This window comes from Erithacus rubecula (assembly GCF_903797595.1).
Source record: "Erithacus rubecula genome assembly, chromosome: 8".
NCBI classification, from domain to species: domain Eukaryota; kingdom Metazoa; phylum Chordata; class Aves; order Passeriformes; family Muscicapidae; genus Erithacus; species Erithacus rubecula.
Window position 1 is genome coordinate 30,986,341 of NC_136659.1, and position 24,266 is coordinate 31,010,606.

General features: G+C 39.5%; 2 protein-coding genes across 23 annotated transcripts in view; one reads left to right on the forward strand and one right to left on the reverse strand.

Moving 5' to 3' along the window:
- The window catches only part of ZRANB3 (zinc finger RANBP2-type containing 3), a 41,019-nt gene extending 29,442 nt beyond the window's left edge, over nt 1–11,577 (reverse strand). Inside the window, exons 1-2 of one of the 5 annotated variants that reach the window (XM_079311258.1) lie at nt 10,771–11,577; nt 5,425–5,588 (exon numbers count right to left, since the gene is read on the reverse strand). In XM_079311258.1, coding sequence (XP_079167384.1) covers nt 5,425–5,430 — 6 coding nt within the window. In that variant the 5' untranslated portion in view covers nt 5,431–5,588; nt 10,771–11,577. Of the gene's footprint in view, nt 1–5,424; nt 5,589–10,770 lie in introns of those variants that run through there. The other 4 variants (XM_079311257.1, XM_079311260.1, XM_079311259.1 and 1 more) reach the window with 4 other exon arrangements.
- Nucleotides 11,578–11,800: 223 nt separating this feature from the next.
- R3HDM1 (R3H domain containing 1) overlaps nt 11,801–24,266 on the forward strand; it is an 81,423-nt gene continuing 68,957 nt past the window's right edge. For 14 of the 18 annotated variants that reach the window (XM_079311725.1, XM_079311726.1, XM_079311737.1 and 11 more), the window contains exon 1: nt 11,802–11,959. The gene's annotated coding sequence lies outside the window, so the exon portion shown is untranslated. Of the gene's footprint in view, nt 11,960–12,977; nt 13,064–24,266 lie in introns of all 18 variants that reach the window. The other 4 variants (XM_079311731.1, XM_079311733.1, XM_079311736.1 and 1 more) reach the window with 3 other exon arrangements.

A 24,266-nucleotide genomic window follows, 5' to 3' on the forward strand; every position in this document is an offset into this window, starting at 1 on the left:
AGACACACATTTATCTCAAAATTGTAATAATTTCATACATCTGAGTTGCTGAATATATTGGAATAAAAGATGATTTCTTTCTTAATCTAGCAAGAGACTTATGCCTTCTTTCAAACAGCTCTTTCAGGTTATGTAACTACAAACTACTGAGATTAGAAACAGAAACAAAAAAAGAAGTTATAATTATTTTTGTTCCAATCTCATCTCTGATTTCAAGTTCTACAAATAATGGAGGCACTTGTTGCTGCAGGCCACCATGTGCAAATTAAAATAAAAATGAAATATTTAAAGAAATATGCATAAACATGTTAAAAAAGAAAACAAGGTGAAGGTAATTTCTTGGGAGAAATTCAACAGTAGCCTGTAAAATATTTTTGTAAGTGTTCCATTAAACCATGCAGCTGATTCTGAAAAAAAAATTGACAATGGTAAAAAGCAGTTGGTCTTGCATTTAATCACAACATCAACTTGCAGAAACCTATGACCTTTCAAACAAAGGACAGAAAATTAGATATAGACAGTAAGAGATATAGAGACATGCAACTAGGCTTAGTGCTTCAAAATGGAATTGAAAACCAAATCTATTCTCTTATTCATAGCTACTATCAAAGATAAGAAACTGAAGAATAGAAATACACTGAAAGAGCAAATCAATCAGTAATCATGGACCAAAAATAGTAAAGATAAAAGCAAAGTAAAACAAAAGCTCTGGTAACTTGAAAAGGCAATACAAGACAGAAAGCAATAATTGTATCACACAGAAGGAGAAAAAGATTAATAGACAACATAAAACCCAGAAGCAAACTCAGTAATGATGACAAAAGTAAGAGTGAAAGTGAAAAACAGTTATAGGAAAGTGTAAGACAAAAGGACCCACTGCTCTAGCACAAACTAAAATGTGCATGGGAATGCATGGAAAGAACATATTTTCTCTTATTCCATCAGCTTCCAAAATCTAAAACTATAACTTAGACACCCAACTCAAATGGAAATTATACCTTTCATACTACTCAATGGATAATATATGCTAGAAAGAGAAATTTGTGCAGAAATTTGCATAAGAATTTAAATAGGACTTCTATCAGCAATTCCTTGCCTTACAAAGGGCTGTGCTTGGGAATTCAAGACATTTCCATTTGCTTCCTGCTCAAGAGCTGCCATTTCTGTGGTCCAGCTGCTAAACCCTCAGCAGACTGTATATGCTGTGCCTTTCTAGTGAAGAATCTTTCACCTATGTTCATAAACATTGAGGAAATTATGATTTGAACCTTTGGTATTTTGGTCTGCTTTTAGAATTGGAGAGGGGGAATTAATTTCTACAAAGACTGATAATTTTTGAAGTCTGTTTTAATTAACAAATAATTAACTATGTATTCCTCCAGTGTAACTTGCCAGAGATCAGAGACACAGTCAATGGTAAAAAGCATTATTTTGAAGTGTAGGCAAGGGACTCAATACTATAACAAAGGACATTCACACTCTATTCTCCAATGATTCCACTGTCATAATGGTTCTCTGTAACCCATTATAAAAAAAAATATATATTAAACACTTTAAAACTTTTTCTTACTCTAGACAGGGACTGCAGAACAAAACAATTGCCCTTGCATCAAAGCTGATAGCTGTTAATGGCAGATGTGAACTCTGCATATCCTGATATTGCCACCCATGGTCATTTACTTCTTTTACTGTGTCTAACAGCATTAGGCCAGCATGGATGAGAAATTAAAAATCACATGCTCCTGAATATGTAAGTTAATTATTACCTCTCAAACTTATAGAGGAAATATCATCTCAGTAAAACAGTTTGAGCATACAATTATAATGGAAAAGCTTGATTCAGGGGTGGTAAATACTTCCAAGTCCTCTTTTGCATCCATCTTAAACAAATTGTTCTGCCAACACACCTAGAAATAAATCTGTGTGTCTGAAGGCATCTTTTACAGATACTACCTACAAGACAAGCAATGCTGAATAATGATGCTTGCAAATCACATGCTGACAGTTTTTATTACAAAACCTGATAAAGCATTTAGTGATATCCAGTGGCATAAGAGCTAAATTTCAAACACCAGCATGCCTCTTTTACAGTGTATTCAGGTGAACAAATTGTATGTATTACTAGACAGACATCATGTGCTTTTGTAAAAGAGAGGATATAAAACAAGAATAAAAAAGGAAATGGCAAAAAGAATTGTGACTTTCCAAGTATAACATTAGTGAAGAGCAGCAGTAAAAATCAGTAATATTCAAAGAGATGTGAGTTCAAATGAGACTGAATACAATCCTTGCCAACATTCTTGAGTCACTTGCCCATGTATCTCTGTATCTTGGATATTTTATCCAAGCTTCCACCACTTTTTCCAGAGCATTGTCCTTTAACACTGCCACCTTTTCACTAATACCCTCAGTTCTACCCTGAGTTCTTAGGAAATGGAGATTTGTCCACATCTGCCCAAAACAAGGCTAAAAAGCAGCAGAGAATTGTTCATTTCCACCTCCCAAAAGCATACACACATCTGACCCCAACAATCCTCAGTATTTCCTAACTATTGCCAACAGGTCATATTCCTGGGAGGGACAATTTGGTTGGTTTTTATGTAAGAGACAGTTTAAAGCACACACACAAACAAACAAATAAATAAATATTAATGCTGTTTTTAAAAAAGAAACTTGCACACTGCAAGAAACTTCACAAAAATAGTCTTCATGGATGTAAATTGTGTGAACCCAGCTTTTCTTCACACTAATGTTTGAGGCTACAAACAAAAAACTATAAATTGTATTCATCCCTAGGCAGTTATTCCAAAGTGCAACTCTGAAGAATAATCTCTAGTAAGGAATGAGCAGCCATTCAGTTATTTACCTTTAAGGCATGTTTGTGAGATAAAAGCTATGTTGGGTTATGCTGAAGCACACACTGTCTTGTTGGCTCTAGTATTGTCATTTCCTAGAAAAGTATTAGGCAGTCTCTGTTAGATGAGGTGATGCCTTTGTAGTATCTAATGGAAAAGCCTTTGATTCATTTACCAACAAATCAAAAATACAAACCAAAACAGTATATTTATTTTATGTTTTGGGAACAAACAAGTGAAATTAATAGCTCACTCCCAGCCCCTTCCATGCAAAAAAATAAGAGTTGGTTCTAATAATAAGTCCCTTTTCATGCTGGGTGCTTGTCTAATCTAAGATGATATTAATTGAATCTCTTCAGCCAACACTTATTCTACACCAGTTTCCTACCACTACAGCAAAGCAGAGATGAAGTGATGTCTGTGAAGGGGGTGCATAGCCTGAGGGAAGAAGGATGAGCAGAGATGCACATATGGCTCACTTCAAATCCTATGCTTATGTATTTTTTAAAACTAGAAAAGACACTTCTACAGAAAATGTACCACTGGGAATACTGAAAGGTTTAAATCATCATGGAGCATACATAAGGGAAAGTGTTGTGTGAGGCAATGGCTGACAAACTAATAAAAAAACTCAGCTACAAGCACCAGAGGCTCTTGTTCTCTGGGAAAGGAAGGGAAAGAGATCTGCATGAAGAAGGGACAGATTTAAAAAATACTTCTTGGGAAAGTTTGACTTAACACACTTTACTTTAGATAGAAGCTGGCTGAGAGTCTGCACTCAATTCCTCAATGTGACCCAGCTCACAGAATTTGCTGTGCCAAGCAGTGAGATTTCTTGCAATCATGATGAACATTTTTTCATATGCATGCCACAGGAAAACCATCAGTGCTGGGTTATGCAAAACTCTTGTTAGGTAAAGACTTAAAGAAAAAATCCAACATAAACCCATAATCTTAATGAAAAAAATAGAATTCCCTCCTTGACAGAGTCATTAGACTAGGTATTCCAAACCTTTCTGAATACTTACTGCAGGCAATTTTTACTACTTCAACAAAAAGAAGAAACATCTGATTAAAATTTACCAGCCCTACACTTAAACTACTTCTCAAGGAACCTCTATACTACACAATAGTCTGCAAAAGATTCCTGCCATTTTCAAATACATCCATTAGCTACACTAATTAAATGTGTAGTTTCTTTAATTTTAATGGCTTCTGGTATTTCACTATTTGCATATACAAATACACACCTCGACTGCATATTCTACAGCTTTGGATTTATTAAATTCAACTTGAAAACAGGCTTTGCTGTCTGTTTTACCAAAGTCTTAGCTTTCTGTTAAAGTTATACCCACCCATTCTCAGTCTGTGCAGCAAGAAAGGGCCTGACATGGCTGGTGGTCACAGGGAGGTTAATGCCAATTCAGCATAAAGCATATCAAATCTCAGGCTTTCATGTGAAGGGCTGGACTCCTCTTTCTGTTCTGCCACTGAAACTAGCAGCATGAAACAGATGGCTTGTTCATTCCCTGAGACAGCAGTGCTAAAGGGGTTTGAGCAAAGTAATAGAATCAAAGTGAAAAAATTCAGAGATTTTAATTGATTAGAAGTTCCATATAATTCCAAAAACTGCTGAAAAATATTTCCTTTCCAATTTTTCACCTTTAGAGGAAAAGATGCACATTTCTTTTCCCCTGAAAATGATCACAAACATTAGCAAGCAACCCCCTTAGGCCCTAAGCCTCTCCTTCTCAGCAAGATGCTGAAATAATCAGGAACTAATTTCATCCATCTTTCCCACACAGACTACAGTAATTCCATTTGTGCCAGACCTCCCCAACATCACTGCTTTCCAAAACAGCAGCAGACAGAAGTTTCACAGCTTTAGGCTGCAATTGCCTGCATTTCCTAACATTGATAAATGTGGAAATAGCATTTTCTCCTCTCCTTTTTGACCCTGTAAGTCAGTAACAGGCTCTTACTCAGCAAAATATTTCCAGCCACTGCTGCATACACTGTGTTTTTTGATTTACCAGGTATTTAATTGTTGAATGCCTACTCCATCAGCTGCAGCACTGGCTAACTGAGCACTCTGCAAGACTTCTCCTGCTCTGCTGCTGCAGCTCAGTGAGCTCCAGAACACCCTGATTACACTCCAGAATTGTACCAAAGTTAAAATAGAAAACCACACAGATGCATCAAGATCTGTTAGTCATTCCCTTAACAGCTCCACCATGCCATTAAGAACTAAAGAATCAAACATGAATTAGTTTATTTTAGGAATTCTCTATTAACATAACAAAAATGATGGTCCTACTGATATGTACCTCCTTTCACATGAGAGCTTTGATACTATGACTTTCTTTTGCATAATGGATTATTAAACATTTCTTCATCCTCTGTGGAAAAAAACCCCACAATTAATTTTAAACCATGTTACCTTAGTTTATGAAGGATTTCTGTAACATAACTCACCTAAGAGTGCTGGTATTGAATAATCTTTGTAAAAAAACAATTAATGTTTACCTAAAGCAATTATTTTTAGCATGTGATACAGTAGGTTGAAAACAATCATTTTACCTGCCACTTCTCTGAAGTGCAAATATGATGCCCTTTTCCTGAAAAGGAAGCAGCTTCTTTCTCAGCCTTTCAGGTAGGAAGGACAGCTTAGCATCAACATCCTCTAAGTGAGGACCTTGGAGGGAAGGCATTTCCTGGAGAGCATTGGCCATGCTGAAGCAGAGGGAAACAAAAGAGAAAGAAGATATCTTACCTACAGGGCAGAATACAGAATAAAGCTTGATGGAAATATACTCACCATTTCATCTTGAAATAATCAATATCTACACAACTTTCCTTGAGTTTTGAGAATTTTCTCTGGAAAGCATAAAATTGTGGAGATGCTGGAGGACGAGTCTCTCACCTCAGTATCTATAAAATATTCTAACTATTCCAGGATTAACAGGGCAGCATGTGTCTCTTACTTTACATTAAGAAAATATTATTTTTGCATATACCCTACTCATGAATGGAAGTTATTAGCCATTCAAATCAAGCTTAGTCATGGACACTGAAATATAACTCTTTCAAGTACATATTTTTCAGAAGAGTTCCAGGAAAAAAATAGGTTATTTAATCTTCTGATGATGGTTAGTGATTATGAACTTCTAATATTCTTTTACATTTTTAATCCTAAAAACTAAGTCAGAAAAAGGGTAAAATATGCCCCCTTTGGGGGAAGTGAAAAGAAAATGAAGAAAAAATAAAAAACAGTGAAGAACATTATTTCCCTCAGAAAGAAACATGTCTTAAACCACAGAGCTAATAAATAAAAGTTTTCATAGTGTGCTTAAGACTAAAAATGTGAATTCTTCATTCACTTTTGTTCAAGGGACAGCGTCAGAGCAAAAATACTCACTTTTGCTCTCTTTTAACTTCAATAGACTTCAAACAAGCAAACAAAAGCTCATAAATCTCAGTAGCAGTGCACTAACTGACCACAAAGAAAGAAACAAACCTTTGCATCAAAACATTACCTCATTATTTTGGATTCATAGCCTGCATCAGGAGCAGGATTACCACAGGAACAAAGAATGTCAGCCAAAAATAGGCAGCCTGGACTCTTAGCAGTACCACCAGGTTTGATAGCAAAATTCTGAACTTGGAGCACTCAGGTTTTTTGATAGTTACTTATTTTGGAATCAATTTGGAAGAAGCCAGATGTGATTGATGGGTGAACTATCACATTGACAAGAAGGATGTGCTGAGCTCTGTGCTGGTCACTCACAGCAAGGACCTGCAGGACTAGGCCACCTGCTTTTTGACACTCACTGCTTACAAGGTAAGGTACACCTGGGAACAATGGCAATAGTTAAAGCAAGCAGCATCATAAAGCATGATCAGCAGCTTGCAACAGCTTCCTTCCACTGTCATGGAGTCCAGGTGAGGAGGCAGAACAAGCAGGTGGATCCAGGTGAAAGCACAGGCCACAGTGAAAGAACTGCACCTCTGTGTGCCTAAGGAATTCTCCTTATGAAGCTTTGGCTACAAAATCTGGTGTACACTATTCTGATGTGGTGTGGGATCACCTGCTTTGAATCTCTCACAGTTAATACTGTCTTAAAATCAGGGAGATACAAAGGAAAAGAACAGAGGACTAGAGAGCACAGCAAATATAAATCATTGGGTATTTGCCACATCTGGAGGGACAAAAAAAAAAAAAAAAAACAAAAAAAAACAACAAACCAGTAGCTGTCAGTACTGCTGACAACAATGAGGAAAGGGAAAGGACAGGAACCAGGACCTGAATGTTCTGAAAATCCATCAAGCTGTAGAAATATTCAAGAAAAATGAGGATTTTGGTGGATCTGTCAGTGGCACTGCCAGTCAGACTAATGACTGGCAGGCAGACAGAAAATGAGTTAGTGCTTTTTTTGGTTACAGGATGAATTACAGGCATGTCTACCAGGATAGACATCAGGCATTCAGGGGAACATAAAATGCTGTAGATAAGCCTCCAGGTAAGTTCCATGACATTCTCATTGTGAAAGAATTGAGCAGGGTAACATTGGGACTCCCAGGTATTCCTTCTTGGGCCTCCACAACCATTTCTACAAAGAAGGGGTGTTCAATCACAACCATTCTGTCATACCATTCAGGGCAATGAAGGAAAAACAGTGAATTTAAATTTAAAATATTGATCAAGACACTAAAGTTAGGACATAAGCACTGTATTGACCATGGAAATTTTGTCCCCCATTTTCCTAAGTGGAATCTTTAATATACCTTTCCAGAAACAATATTCCTGTACCTTCATCCTCTGGAACATTCAGCAGCAGATACAAGTACTGTGATGGGTACCAGGCTCTTTCATGCATGTCCACCACAGAGCTTTGCTTCACAGCAGATGGAAAGCCCCTGTGTGCCCCAGACAAGCATTTCCCAGAAAAAAAATTAATAAAGCTCCAGTAAATAAATACCTGCTTCCACTGTCAGTTGAACAAACAAAAATGTTTCAGTTCTAACTGTTGGGAAAATAACCATAATCACTTCAGTTCTATCACAATATTTTCCACTGGGTATTTTTTTTCCTTTAAAACTGATTAAGTGAAGGTACTTCAAGACTGCTAGCAAACAAACAAAAACTAAACATTTCTGTAGAGCCAAGCTTCAACAGTGCTGCAGGATTGGTGGGCCAAACAAAGCTGTTCAACACTCAGTTTGAGATCCACCTCTAAAACAAAATTTGTGACTCATTTTCTGTGACAATTTTCCATTGTATAAATGCAGAGATAATGATGTACTTGTGATCAGCTCGCTACATAGCTTGTTGTGAGAGACAATATGAAAATGAAATGTTAACATAATTAACTTTCTGTTGAAGGAGATCGTGACAAGATCCTTTCACTGAAACACTGAATAGGAACCATGCAGTTTCAGAAGCATAAATCTGAATTAGAGGAGGCACATGAGTCATCAGTACATAGCAATGCTACCATAAAATTTCTGCATCATTAACAAGGTAAAAACTGACTTTGCAGATCTTAGAAAGCAGCAAAACAGAAAGCACTAAGTACCAGATACAAGGTTTTTGTTTAGTTTTTTTTCTCTAGGTGAATGATTGCATAAATGAATGGTGAATAATTACAGACTAGGTGAACAATTAAAGAACTCCACATGTGGTGAACAATGACCATTAAAACAACATATTCAATGATTGTGGCAGGGTGGTCACTTATGTTTTGAGATGGAGTACTTACGTACAGACCATAGTGATGTCAAGAAACAAAAATAGTCTGCTTTAAAAAAGAATTAGTAAGTGTAGCAAAAGACCAGTTTGTTTCTGTTGTTCTAGTCATTGCAGATTCAGAAGATGTAAAAGGACAGAGAAAGACTGGTGCATGTATTCCCTAACTACAACTTTCCATGTTTTTTTCTGCATCCTCAATGTGCTGCAATACAGATCACATTTACCTTCCCACATCTCCAGATCACAAGTTCTGGAGCTTCATTTTTTTCAGACAAAATAGACCTAAAAGGTTTTGTGTGGAGACCTAGCTTTTCATTCAGAGATTTCACTCAGCTGCACAAGTTTAATGAGTTAAACTCAAAACTCCAGAGTATTTACTCAACTGTTTTACAGGAAATCAGGGATGAAATAGCTGAATTACTAAACCAAGTAACTATTAATCTAAAATTGCTTAAGTATCTCAGGACTAGACAGTGGTAAATGATCCCAGCTTGTAACAGCAGGGATGAAGAAGATTAATGAACTTACATCATGATTCATTCATAGAGCATAAAAAACCAGAAAAAAATTATGAAGTGCAGAGCCCATGAACACCAGGATAAATACATTTATTTGGTAGGAGTAATCATGTGTTTTGTAAAAGTGATTCCCATTTTTCCATTCTGATGAAGTTCTTTTGAAAGAGCTTTACAGCAATGTACCTATAAAATATTTGATTCAGTCCAATTCCCACTGCTTTTCAAAACTGAATTAAAACAGAATAAATTTTATAAACATATTTGTACAGTAACTATAATTTCTGGGAAAGGTTTTGAAAAAGTCTCTCAAAATTCCAAGAATACCAAGCTACCATATTAAAAAAATGCACTGAAACTTTTTTTAAATTCAAGCAAGTAGACAGTTCACACGAGAGAAACAACATCAGCAGTATTTCCAAGTAATCTCCTCCAACTTCTATCATGTTCAGTCAATCATAAATGATCTGGAAAAGTAAGTAGCTACTGAGAGATAAGGGCAGTGCAAACAACAAAATAAAATAAAATTTGAAAAAAACCAACCCTGAATTTTTTTTAATCACTGTGACTGCTAGACTGCATTTCACTATAGGCCCTTATCCTTCCAGAAGCAGCAACTGAGACCAATCTTGTTGATGATATTACAGCCCTGGGGCTCTTTCTTTATTGGAAAGTTGGGTGTAAGACTGATGACAAGTTCAAGGACTACTTTAAGTTTTCCAATAGCTGTTTGTCAACACAAGCTGATTACATAATATAAACCCACTGCTTATTTTTACAGGCCACTAAGTATAGCTCTTTAATGCTGCTCAGCAGCACATGCCTAAGACAAATGAGTCTTTCCACCAAGGGTTTTGCTTCATAAATTTGCTCTTGAGGGACTTAACTGCTCCATGACTGCGTGTTCAATAAAAGTTAATAGGGAATTCAAGGCTCTAAGAACACTTTGGTTGATGGATTAATCAACTATTTCACAGAATCGCAGAATTGTCTGGGGTGGAAAGACCTCTGGAGATCATCCCATCCAACCTCCCTCTCCCTTCTAAGGCAGGGTAACCTGGAGCAGTTGACACAGGAACACATGCAGGTGGCTTTGGAATGGTTTCAGAGAGGAAAATCCACTCTGGGCAGCTCCCTGGGCTCTGCCATCTCTGTAAAGAAGGTCTCCCTCATGCTCAGGTGGAACTTCTATTTTATTTTATGGCCATTGCTCCTCATCCTGCTCATGGGCACCACTGGAAACCGTCTGGCACCATCCTCTTGGCACCCACCTTTGAAATATTAATGTGCATTAATGAGATCTCTTCTCGGTCTTGTCTTCTCCAGACCAAGGCCCAGGTCCTGTAGTCTCTCCTCATAAGAGACAAGCTCCAGACCACTCATCACCTTCGTGGCCTCTGCTGGACCCTCTCCCTGTGCTCCTTGTCTTTCTTGTTCTGAGGAGCCACCAGTGGGATAATAAAGAATTGAAAATCTACCCATCCAAACACAGCATTTTAAAGAATACGATAGGAGAAAGCAATCAGACGGAGCAAAGAACATCACACACTTCTTCAGCATAGACAAGTTTTTCCACAGGCCGCTGTACCGCGCTGGAGGGAAGCGCACATCTCAACACCTGCCTGGGGGCAAGTTTTTTTATTTTACTTACGCAAGTCCCTGCAGCTGCAATCGCAGAGATACCTGAGCGCAGGATGCGACGGGCCAGCAGCAGCAACAGCAAGAAGTGAAACCTGTCACAAACACGGGCTGGGGAGACACAAACAGCAGTCCCCCGGCAGCTGGTCCCCGCCCGGCGAGCGGCCCCAGCGCGTCCCGCCGCGGGCACCCCCTCACGGCCGCGGCTCCGCGCTCAAAAGGCCGCCGGGAAGTGACGCATGGCCGGGGTCACGGACGGGAAGCGCTTTTGGGCCCGGGGACCGCTTTTTCCTTATTTTTTCTGCCTTCCCCGTCCTTCCTGCCCCTGGTTCGGTTCCCCAGGAGCGAGTTAAAAATCATCTTCCCGCCCGGCCGTGCCTCGAGCCGATCACTGATCCGCCGGAGCGGGCAGGCTGAGGGAGGCGGAGGGGCGGGAAGAGGGAAGGGGGGCTGGCAGCGGAGGGAGGCGAGGATGGCGCTAAGGGCCGGCCGGGCAGTGCCGCCGGCTCTCGGGCTCGGGAGGAGCGGTGAAAGCCGGGGCGAGGAGCCCGATGGGCGAGAGGTTGCGCGGGAGAGCCTCGCCTACAGCTCCCAGCCTGCCCTGCCAGGGTGCGGGCGCTGTGCGGCTCTGGGAGCGCTAACACGGGCACCCAGCGGGACCAGGGAGCTGCTGCTCGGATACACCAGCCCGGGAGCGGCTCAGGCTTGGATGAAGAGAAAGCGGCCGGGGCAGGGAGCAGAGGCCGCTAAAAGCCCACACCGCCACAGCCGAGGGATCACTCCATCTGCCCGCGGCCATGGGCTGCAAGCAGGAGGCGGGCCTTGCGGTGTGGGTGCGCCGCTGTTATTGCTGCTCATGGCTGTCTGTCAAGGCGATCGTGTCCTCCGATTGGCCATCGCCTTCCGGGCGGGCTCGGCCTCGCGTAAGCGCCGAGCGGCCTCACTCAGCGGCAGCGCCGGGGGGAGGGTGTGACCACGCTTATTGGTCTCCGCGGCCGTCCATCATTAGCGCTCCGCGCAGCCATTGGTGGCGGCACTGCGGGGGCGGGGCCTCTCTCCCCGCCGCGGCAGTAGCAGGAGGAACCCGGGCGGCGCTCGGCGCTGGGTTCGGCGCCCCTCGTGTGCGAGGAGCCGCCACCCGCCGGGCGCGGTGTCCCGGGAAGGAGCCCGGGTAGGAGCCCGGAGAGGAGCGCTCCGGCCCGGTGAGGAGCCCGGGATGGCGCCGGGGAAGGCGCTGCCGCGGGCGGGGGTCGCAGTGCGCTGAGGGAGGAGGGGGGGCCGCGCCCGCAGTGCGCAGAGCGGGGGCAGCGCTGGTGGGGGGGGCGCGGCGGCGGGGCCGGGGTGCAGCCCGGCCGGGGGTCGCGGTCCGGCGGGGCGAGCCCGGCCCTTCCCCTTCCCTAATATAGCCAGGGCTGGCCGGAGTGGGGCACAGGGCTCTTCATCTATTATGTTTTATTTTCTTAAAATTTCTGCCGCATGTTGGATAATTTTGCATGTGGGTATATCTACCATAGTATAGTATACAGTGTAAGTAGACTCGCGAGCAAGCTACGTCACATTTTGGTTTTTACCGTCTCTTTAAAAAACGATTTTAAATGAGTTTTCAGCACCGAAGAAGGTTTTCACTTCATGAGGAAGATGGAATGAGGAATAGCTGGTTCTTATATGGGGTCTAAGAATTATTCCGATTATTCACGTGAAGAGATTTGCACTCATCCTACATGTTGGTGGGATTTGTGTGATGTCCTTAGAAAGCTGGATTAGGAGGGTGATGAAAAAACCAAAAAGAGTGGTGCACACGTTGCTTAGGGTGCATTGCCACATTGTACAATCTGCCGTAGTGTTTGCTATCTTGGAGTGGTGTTGCTAATAGTCTTTAATTTTAAATTTTGATGCCCATTTCTCATTGACCTGAAACCGAAGAGATCTTGCAGAATAGGAAATGTGTTGGGTTTTTTCTCTTGCAGTGTCTGATACTGGCCTTTTTTCACTGAGGCATTAACCTGCAGTTTTTAATGGGCTTACTTTCTCGTGTCTTGTCTTCCACAAGGAGGAATGTATTTGAGACATGCTTTTTTGCTGAATATTAAGCAGCAATTTTACAGGGTAGTATGTCTTGTGAATTTTAGATTAGAAATATTTATTTACTGTTGAAGTGAAAGGTAAAATGAAGTTCTGATTATTTTTCAAAATGTTTTATTCAAATAATTTGCTATTCAGGAGAAAGAAAAGGCAATGGAAACACGTTTTCTTTGACAGTCTTCTATTGGCTTGGCATGCAGCTGATATTAAGTCTTTGTTTTACAGTAAGTACTGTGATGTCAAGAGTTTGAGTATTTTGTAGAAATTAAATAACTTATTGCTGGACTCCTCAATTTACCGAATTCCCAATGGCAAAAATAATGTTAAGACTTGTCTCCATTTAAAATTTTGGAAGATCAAATATGTGATACTTGTAACTGCATCGCTTGGCCACTCTTTATTTTAGAAAATTGTAAATTTTTATTAAGATCAACTACTACTTTTCTCGTGAGTTAAAATAGATTTGACTAAATATCAGTAATTTTGAGAGGTGTGCAGTGTACTGGGTTAGGTTTGTTAGCAGTACTCCAGCAACTATGGGAAGAGTCGGCCACTAAATCTGCTGCAGTGATTGTTTAATTTTGGCTGTTTGTTAAGAGGAATAAAGGAGAAGTTGAGGAGACGGGTACTACTATTTATCTCTTAAACAATTTTGCCTCTTCCTTTTTTCTTCTTTTAACTAAGGTTAAGTTTCTGGCTTTCATTTTTTCTCCCATTTCAGTATATTTGCCTTACGCCATAGTCTTTATTTTGTATTGCTTGCTTAAAGTCTGTGACACTGCTTCAAACCAGCTGAATGGTTCCGCTTTAGATACAACACAAATGCCATGGTTGGGGGTTTATGCAGTTAAAAGGTGCTTCTTCAGTTAATTCAATTTATTCAGTTAAAAGTTTATTCACTTTGCTAGAGTGGGCTCTCTTCATTCAACTTCATGTCTTTGGATGGCCACTTTCACGAATCTACTTATCCCCAGAGTTAATTTGACTACGAGATGTAGCACCACATCCTTTTAAATATCTTGAGGTGCTTAAAGTTTCAAGGTGCTGTATTCTAACCTTTTAAAAGTAACTGATACAGTTGCGGTTTTTGGACACTTTGGGGAAAATCGGCCTTTTGACACCTTGTTCCCTGAGAATGAGTTGTCAGCTAATGGGGCAACGTAAACTTTGAATTGGCTATAATGTGTCCGTTTTATAAAAATCTTTTAAATACATTGACAGCCTGATTCAGATTTGTTGAGCTAGACAACTCAATGGTTTAACTTTTACTACCTGGATGAAAATATGAACCACCTTGGATATCCTGACTAGTTGCAATGATTTGCATCTGAAATGTTACAGCCTGCTCGGATTCTCATTTCAAAGATGCCAATAGAGTAAGTGGTAGCCGAGTGCTGTAATTCATGGGTGTGACAGCTAAGGAGCTTTCGATAAGAGTGGGAGAATCTCCTGTAATCCTGGCATCCCTGGGCTCCAGGGCTCTGAGGTGTCGAGTCCAATCGCGCTTTTAGTGGCAATTTTCCCGTGTCCATCCCAACTAGAAACGGGCAGCAAGGAATGACCCTGGGCGTTCTGTTAAACGCTGCATTCCACATGGAGCCTTTTAGTGATGGAAAGAAGAGTCGTTTGGCAGGGCAAGACCTGAATAATGAGGTCGTTCACACCGTTTTCTTTAGGCAGGAGGAATCAATGGGAGTGCCTCAATGTGGTGCTAACTTTGGCTCCTAGGTAGCATCTGTGGGAGCCCATTAAAACTGGGTGGTTCTTGGTGTGTTCTTGACTTTTCCTTGAGTGGTGGACGAATGTGCTGTGTTAACAATGTTAGGAGATTTTGGTAAGTGGTGTTGGTGAGCTCTCTTTCTGGGAGATGATAAACCAGCAACAGATTATGATTAAATATTGTTGGGAAAATGGCACTTCGGGCCTGCCTATAATCTTATTTTGATTTCATAACTTGTTGAAGGATGTTTCAGAGCAAATAACGTCTGGAAACAGATTTATGAAGGGCAGCAGCCTTAATTACAGAACAGCCTGTGCTGCTACTCTTGTGCATAAATTGGTCTCCTGCAGTTTAATGTATGTATTATGAGAATCCTGTCAATGTGTCATTTTTTGATGTGTGCTTTTCTCCAATCTATAGAATTACATTTCCAAGAATATTTGGTTATTGTATGGATCCAGACTGCTGAAGCAAAGTGTAGATTTGAGATGGCTGTGGGATGATTATTCCAGGGTTTCTTTTCTATTCCTTATCTTGGATCTCTGTAAGGAAATGGGGCATTACCTCTGAGCAGACATTGGTTTCTGCATAGACAGTTATATACTACATTGTTTGCTTGTCTTTTTTACAGCTGGTGCTGAATTTTTGTTCTTTATTCTCCTTCCCAACATCAATTCTTATTATTCTTTAATCTGTAACTTGTATTTCTGTATAAAATGGAATTCTGTCTCTTATTTAGCACTCTTAACTTTTCTGCCCCTCCTCAGGTTTGTTAGCAAGTGTACTGCCTTGTATGAAAGATCTTTGTGCAGTTGTGTGCAGAATGGTCTGAAGGCTGAAGCTTGTCAGGACAAATGCCAAAATATCTTTAAAGCTGTGACTACATAGCATAGCAGAGTTGCTCTTTTTGTCTGAAAGCATAATTTTGGATACATGCATCCCTAAGTCAAAAAGTAACCTCTAAAAGGCATAAAGATTGAAGATCTCATTGCTCGATTTGTTTTAGCAAAAATCCAGTCCTGAGTTTTGTACTTTTCTAGAAAATGTTCTGTATAATTGGTTAGCACTTAACCTACCACAATTGTTCTCAGCCAAGTGAGGTGTGATAGGTTGCTGTAGGTATCCATTTAAAGTGTTTTAATTTATGTTAAGTGAAGCAAGACATAAATAGATGCAGTCCTTGCAATAGCTGCTGCTGTGAAAAAGGCCATCGTGGTGCCATATCCTTGGCTTTTTGTTCCTGCCCTCTGACACTTCCTCTGCTCCGTTTAACGAGCTGTTACTGGGAGCACTTTCCAAACTTTTATCTGTGTGAAATGTTGGTCTTTTATTCTGTCAAATTGAAGCATCTATTGGGAGACTTGGAGGAGCAGTTTAACTGGCAGATGGAGGAAATGGTGACTGGAAGTGAGATCAGTGACTTCTTTAGTGCAGCTGAATCTGGAAAAGGCTGTTGGTGTGCAGCTGGTGAGTGAAGTTTAAACTAATTCGAGTGCCTCTGCCAACAGCAGATTGAGGAGTGTTCCCACAGTCCTTTCTCCTGTCAGAGCTTTGGGCATCAAAACCTCCTGCTGGTGCTGAGAAGCTGGGAGCAGTTGCATCATTGACCAATGCTGAATCCACAGGCAGATTTCCATCTGTTTCCATGTGCTAACTGAACTCGGAAGAATTTGGTATGTTCTTGTGGAGATACAGCAGGAGTTTTGAGAGGCATTGGAAAATTGCTGGCTTAGATCAAATGTTCAGTTTTTGTACCCTAATGAGGCAGTAGCAAAAGTAAATCAGTAAATAAGTTTGTGGGGAATTCTTGTCCATGTTACCATAGCATGATTTGAAACATTTCAACAGAAAGTACAGGAAAAAATACTTTTTCCTTTAAAGCATTGTTAATCCCTTGATATTTGGGATGAAGAGCTCCATTTCGGGTTCAATGTGCTCTGTAGGTGTTTAAGAAAGAGTACAACTTGCTGCTAGGTTTAGAATCCCTTTTTCCCTTTCTTTTGTAATCCATTAAATCTATGCCATGACTTAAAGCAAGAACCGAGTTTCTGTCTTCCCTCAGACATAGCTGGACTGGTTAGCAAAGCTACACATGTTGGCAGTACTTAGATTAAAATAAAACCTGGTTTGCTTTATTCAGTTGGTGGTTCTTTATCCTTCTTCCATTTGGGAAGTCAGACTATTTCTCAACGAGATCTTTTGCCTAATGGCTTTCCAAGGGAAACTGAATAATTTTCTTGTGTCAGTAATTGTTGCATATGCTTTAGTGGCAGAAACTGGGAAAATGACAATTAGATACTCAAAGTATCTGCTGATAGTATTTTTACTGTTAGAATTGACTGTAAAGATTCCTTAATTTTTACTTGTAATGAAGATGGCAAATTATTAGTCTTGCAGTTTAGGTGTTGTGGTTTCTTCTTTGTTTCAAGCACATCAAAGTGATATTTTATGTATTTTCATTGCACTTAATCTCTAAAAAGGCTTCTAGTTTCTTGTTTGGTTGCACATTGCATTATTGTAATGGAAAAATTAACTGCTCTTTCAAGGGTTTAAAGCTGTACCACAAAGCAGTGCCAGTATTGCTCTGAGATGTTGTCCTTGTGGTGTGGATTGAGGGGGAAAAGGATTCCCAGTACTTGGAAAGCTGTTAAATGATTTTATGGAAGCTGCTGTAGGAATGCTACTGCAGTCTGCTTAGACTTGAGGTCTAACAAAAGGATATGAATCTTTCACAAAAACTATTGTGTTAACCTATAAAATGTTATGATGTTCATCCTAATACTTCATGTGGAGGTGTTTTGTTTCCCTCTAGTTTCAAATATTGGCTTCTGGAGAGGAACACTTGTTTTTATATGAGCTTGTTGGTGGGAGAAGGAACTGAGTCCAGACTGAACTTAACTAGTGATGAATTAAATACAGAAAATAAAATAATACCATATTTTGAGGAAGATTTCTCAGCTTCAAATGGTATCATTAGACTAAATTCTTAAATCAGTAATATGAAAAGATTAAATGGTGTTACTGGGCTAACTCAGTTAATGCAATGTATGATATTCCAACAGTTGGCTGTTCATCATTGACCATGATGACATGCCATTAGTTGCTACATAGTCTTGTATTTCCTGACGCTGCAAAGTTGGATTTGAAAAGCACAAAGAGCAATAGTCCTTATTAAGACCTGCATATCAAAATAGTAGTGGAAGCTGTCCCAGCTCAGAACACAATCAGCTTTTTATCTGGCCTTTTTTGTTGAAATATTAGACAATGTTAAAAACTGGGTTTGTGTCTGTCTTCCTTGGTCCATAGCAGTTTGAAGGCTTAAAATTCTAATATTCCACAAAGATCAAGAATTATAGATGTGTAAATATGCTTTCAGTAACTCTTTTTCTTGACCTGTTTTCCAGTGTGCAATGAAATATAGACCACTTTTAAACAAGAGACAGTTTAGCCCATTTTTAACATGTGGAATAATTGGGGATGGGAGACCTTGAGAAGATTTTTCAGCTCTGGTCAGACAATGTGTGAATTCAGGCGTGGGTTAGATCAGTGGTGATGATTCTACAGTGTGTGGCTTGATGAGATTCTTTGTTGTCCATCTAACTGTGTTGTGTACATGCTCCAGAAAGGCAGCAGTGTCCTGCAGCCTGTGTCACACCTGCCCAGGCTGGGGCTGTGTAGATGATGAACTGGCTGCTCTTGATATGAGCAGTGAGAAAGTCCTGGTGCATGACGTGGACAGGCTCAGCTCTAATCCTGCTCATAACTTATTAACCTTGGGACTCTGATGTTTGCAGTATCAGGAGTTGCTTTGTGTCCTTATTTTATTCATGTCTGCACATGCTGCAGTTACCTGCAAAAGTAAACTTTTGAACTATGCTTGGTATATATAGGTTAGATGTTAGCATGGCTGCTGTAAGGAAGATGAATTCTTACATATATTTGATGTTATAAGATAGACTCCCATAAAAGCATGGGAGGACATAAAATTGATTTTAAATCATTCTTTGAAATGTTTAGAAATAAAGTACAAGTAAGTGGACTTTTCCCAATTCCTTTCAATTTTAAGGAAAAATTATTGATCCTAAGAAGGTTTCTTAATAAGCTTTTGAAAGTAAGGTCTGATGAAAAATAAATATTCCAGTTGATTCCCACTGAATCTAGGCCACCTAGGTACCTTGTATTAAATAGCAGTAACTATCAGTAAAATAAGGGAATCTTTGTAGAAAGGATGCAACTCATTGCACTGTGCACTGCTTGAATGTGCCTAAAGACTGAAAGGAGAGACTCTGGGTCATTGAGTCCAGTCCCTTCTTGCAGGAAATAATGCTTTCATAACTGTGTCAAACTTTATCTTAATGTTAATTAAATTGCTAGTTCTCTTCTTGCATGCTGAACAGCAGTTGTAAAATCTGGTTCTGATATCTACTGGCCTCCAGCCTCGCTGACTGTAGGAAACTTAGACACATGGGTTAGTGGCAAAGTTTTCCTCTAGATTAAGGAAAAATAACTTCTCCCCATCTGTTATCTACTGCAGCCACATTAAATTAAGTTTTCCATACAAAATTTTATCAGTGCCAATACCATTTTCCATATAAGGCCTTACCAGGGCTTTATTAGAATGACATTTCTGTAGCTTTTCTGAGAATAAATTGAATGGTAGTTACACCTTTAAAAGCTGAATTTTCTTAATCTTCATTGTCTCTGCTTTATCAGTTTCCTCTGTAATACTATGTGTAATTTAAATAGATTAGGCTTGCTCCATTTATTTTTCCTAAGAACTATTACTTTATTAAATAGACCTGTTTGGCACAATCTCTGCTACAATGTTTTTCTGTCAACTCATTTTCCATTGACAATGGTGGCTTTAATTCATTCTTTCCTGTAAAATTTGTTTAGAAGTCAGACATACAAATATTTTTTTCCTTATATTTAATTCTGTGCTTTTTGTTCCAACACTAAATGATACCATCATGTATTTTGTACTGTTGAAAAAAAAAATCTCTTCTTTGAGACTTGTAATCTGATGAGAGGCTTCTAATTTTCTGTAGTTACTGGGTATGGTGCTTCAGCACTTATTTTCTGAATCTTATTTTTTCCTTTGAATGTACTCCTTCAAATTCTGTTTCAGATGTGCTGTAGTGGGTTTTTGGTGTACTTGCTCTTTCTGTTTATATGGATAATAAATTTTTTGTTAGAAAGTTCTGACTCAGGCTGGAACTTGTTTCTGACTTCCAAGGCTTACCTTTAGGTTGGTCAGTGTATTTTGGAATGGATTTTATTTTTGGATTTGTCTGTTTCTGAATTGTTGTTTGGTAGTTTTGGGGTTTTTTTCACTTCCTCTGCATTTATTCTTCCAGCTTTAAAAGGCTTTCTTCCCTTCCCAGACTCTTTTCCCTCTGCCTTAGGGAGAGCAAGTTCCATAGGTATTTTACAGATGATTCTTTACACACATAACATTGTTAAATGCTACAAAATATACATTAAGACATGTCAATAAATTCTAATACAACTGTGTGTTGTATATCTTTATAAGGAAATGATATGTCAAGGACAGCCTGATTATCCTCAATCCCTGGATTGCTGTGGCCTAAGACTATGTCAAAGTCCCTATCCTGAATTGCCTGTAAAGCAAAGGCTTTTGGTCAGAGAAATCCAGAATTCTAATAATTATTAATAGATATTCTATTAATAATTAAAAATACCTTGCTTAAATATTCTGACTTCATGAGTAAGATTCTTTGTGATTGATTTGTTCAGAAGTAGAGCAGTGTTAAAATTGCTGTCTCTTAAAACCATGTCCTTTCCTTACCCCATCTTTGGTCCCACAGAGAATGGCTGTAGCCCTGACCTGGTCTGCTCACACTTCCAGAATATGTCAGGCAAAGCATAATACAGGTTTAAACAAACACTCTCCAAATGTAAAAAATCTGATCTCCAGAAAGATTTTCTTTCCTGATCTTTTAAGCTTTCAAAACCTCTCTGCTCCCAGAATTGGGTGTTAGTGCCTGTGTTCAGCTTGGGAACAGTGCATTTGGAATTTGCATTTTGAGGGTATTTTTTTCTCCTATTAAATTTGCACTGGCTCAGACATGTAACCTTTGAAGTATTTTTGAAGAAAACAATGGTGCTTAGTTTTTAATTTCTTCATCCCTTTATACTTGTCCGAAAATCAGCTTTCAAGAAAATTTCTCAGAAATTCATTAGGTTCTAATGCACTGCATTAGTTTCTCATCTAAAATTGAGCTACAAAAATCCTTCAGAATACAAACTTAGTGGTGGCATTATTCATCCTATGTTTGTACTTTTTTTTTCTTTAAATTTAAAAAAATTCCATCATACTGTAAAACAAATTTTCATTAAGTTAGGTTTTCCTTCCCTGTCCCCTCTAAGGAGAGATAGTGTTTGGCTCAGGTAAGTTTCTTGTTTCAGTGGTCATGCCACAAGAAAGGAATGTGTGCCATCACAGAAACTGGTTCCTGGTATAAATGCTAGCATTGCTTGCTTGACTGACCACCCTGCTTAAGAAGATGAATTGTCTTTGCAAGGTATGAATTCTGTGGTGACACAATGTGATGCTGCCTGGTTTTTTCAGTTGGGGAAAGGAGGAATCAGTTCTGTCTCCCTCTTGCCTGGTCCAGGCAATTAAGCTGCTCATCTGATGATGATTATGTACTTTCAGAAGTGCTTGTAAGGAAGTAACAGGATGCTCATTTTACTCTACTTTGTCTTTTTGCCAGGATCCTTGGTTTTGAGATCTAAGATGATGCTTAAGAAGCAGTTCCATGAGGCATCATATTAGTGAGGAAATTGTGTTCTTACCTCCCTCTGACCAGAAAGTGGAACAAAGGAATTTACAGGATTCAGCTGCAATGCAGGGAACTGCTCAGCACTGATTGTTAAACCTGTTTAGAATGAAGCTGCTGGAGAGAACAGAAACTCATTTATAAACTATGCAGGAAGACCAGCTGTAAGAATCCAATACTTTATTATTCTGTGAGTTTGACTGACTCCACTGGACATTCTTCTGGAATTGCTTTAGCTATAGCTTCATTCAAGAAGCTTTGCTGACATAGAAGCCTTTGCTGGTAAAACTTGACCAGGTGTCAAACAGTGAGATTTCACAGCATGAACTTAGTTGAAAACCCTGTTCTAAGTGTCTGTGGGGTGTTCAGGTCTATACAGCTGGCACACGTGGTGACAGCACTATTTAATGTGCAGTTTGTTCCAGGACTTGTTCTCAATTTAATGTACATCAGTTGAAAATCAGATAAACTGGAACAGTTTCATACAGAATCTTGGAATCTTTTAGGTTGGAAATGACCTCTAAGATCATAGAGTCCACACTTCCCTCAGCCCTGCCAAGCACACCACTAAACCTGGCCCCAAGGACCACATCTGCACACATTTGAAATCCCTCTAGGGATGGACTCTACCACTTCCCCAGGCAGCCTGTTCCAGTGCTTGACACTTTCCATGGAGAATTTTTTTGTAATATCCATCCTAAACCTCCCCAGCAGCTTGAGGCCAATTCTTCTTGTCCTGTTGCTTGTTACCTGGGAGAAGAGACTGACTTCCACAGCTTTCTGTTAGGGACTTAGAGGGTGATAAGGCCTCTCTTGAGCCTCCTCTTCTCCAGTCTAAACACCCTCAGCCACTGCTCATAGGACTTGTGCTCCAGACCCTTCCCAGCTCTGTTCCTTCTCTGGACACACACCAACACCTTGATATTGTTCTCATGAGGGGCTTCATGGAGAATTCCAAGTATTTATCAAAATTATATCAAATAATTAGATTATCCATCTTTTACCATGTCAGCCTTCTGATAATGTCAGCTATTTGTAAAAGAGTTCTCTAGTTTATTTATGAGAATTCATATACAGCTGTCTTGTGGCATGTGATTTTATATCTCAAGGTATGGATTGTTAATCTCTGAAAACTGGGAACTTTGCTGAAAATAACTACAAATCTTACTGTTTTATTGATATTTAAAGCAGGGGTCTGTGACAAAAAGCCCTAAAGGTAGACCAGGTTTGTGATTTTTGCATCTATGACAGTGTCTCAGGACACTCACAGGGAGAAGCAGTTCAGTCTTAAAGTAAGTTTAAATAGTGATTTTTCTGTCATTCAGCAAAAGAATACTGTATACCCAAATCTTTGCTGACTAGCTAATCAGAAACTTGGAAAGCCAGTGGATGGATTTTGTTAGTAGTGGTTAGTAATATAGTGACTTAGCTGAGTTGAAAGTTTTAAATTAACAAAAATTTTGCCAAATCTTGCTGCTATTGCTTTTCAAGTGTGTAAACTCTAGACTGCCCATAAGGCTTCCTCCCATGACATTTTATATTTGGCAAAATTCCTGCTATGGATGTGCATGATGGATAAAGCATGTCCAGTTCTCTTCTGTCAGTCTGGTCCTTACTTGATAATTGCCAAGATTTGTTCCTGTCCCTCTGGAATTATTGAATCTCTACAAGGAGAATCTTGAGTAGAAAGATTTATCTTTGGATTAAAAACTGTTTTTTACATTGTGTATTTTATGCAAAATAACTGTTTTTGCTTCTTTATTCTAGAGGTGTGAGACTAGTGATCTTGCCTTACATAGCATGCTGAAACAAAAAAGACATGCATGTCTAGAACTTTAATAAATATTCTAGATAAGGTATGCAGTATTTCCATTTGTGGTGCTGAAATAAGGCTACTTATCTCACTATTCTGGATTACATATAAATAATTCAGTCAGGAATCGAAGATCTTTGTATATTGCCACCTGCTCATTATTCAGAAATTCTTGTTACAGTCTGCTGTTGCCCTAGCAACATTCTGAAAATTAGTGTCGCATCTATGAAAAAGCTTTTGTTTATCTAGCAAAGCCCACCATCCAATCTGTATTATTGCACACTGCATCTCAAGTGATGACTTCAGGTCCCAGCCCTAACTGTTTAAAAAATAATGATTTCCTTTTATGTAACATTAATTGATTTTTTTTTTTTCCCTACCTAGTCATAGATAATTAAATGATGCCATTATATCATCTGAGAGGAGATGCTTGAATGTACAGATATGCAAGAACATCAAAAATCACACGTTGACTCCTAGTGTTCTTAAGAGCTCCTCTCTCTCCTCCCATCTTTCTCCTCTCTCTCCTTTTTCTCCTTCCCCCTGTTAAATTCTACATTAGGAGTCAGATCTTGTTTAACCTGAAGCACTTTGGGATTTAAAAAGATTGTGCTTATGAAGTTGGCGTTAGCCAAGTTTGGGGCAGGAGTAAGGATGGTATGAACAAAGTCCTTGAAAGTGCTAATGCCACAGCCAACACAAGTCTCAACTGCAGCACTCACTGCTTTAGCTTCAACATATTTATCTCAGAAAATTTATTGTTAGAACAAAGTTAAGGAGGAAGACTGATAAAGCTGGATCTTATTTTTCCCAGAGACAAAAATTAGTTGGAAAAACAACATTAAAGATGCTGTTCCTTCTAAATCCTCTCTCATCATGAAGCAAGGGAAGAGCTCCACTCTGTTTGTGTCCAGATCCTGCTTCCCTGCTGCACTGCCCCTTGTTTGGTTCAACCCTTCAGTTACTCTCATTCCCTCCTGTGTGGGTGGAAGGTAAGACATAACTGCTCTGAGAAAATCTGCCTTATCTCTTGTCTTACTTGACCTGTTGATTTTCAGATTCAGAGTTCCAGAGAGGAATAAAGATTTCTG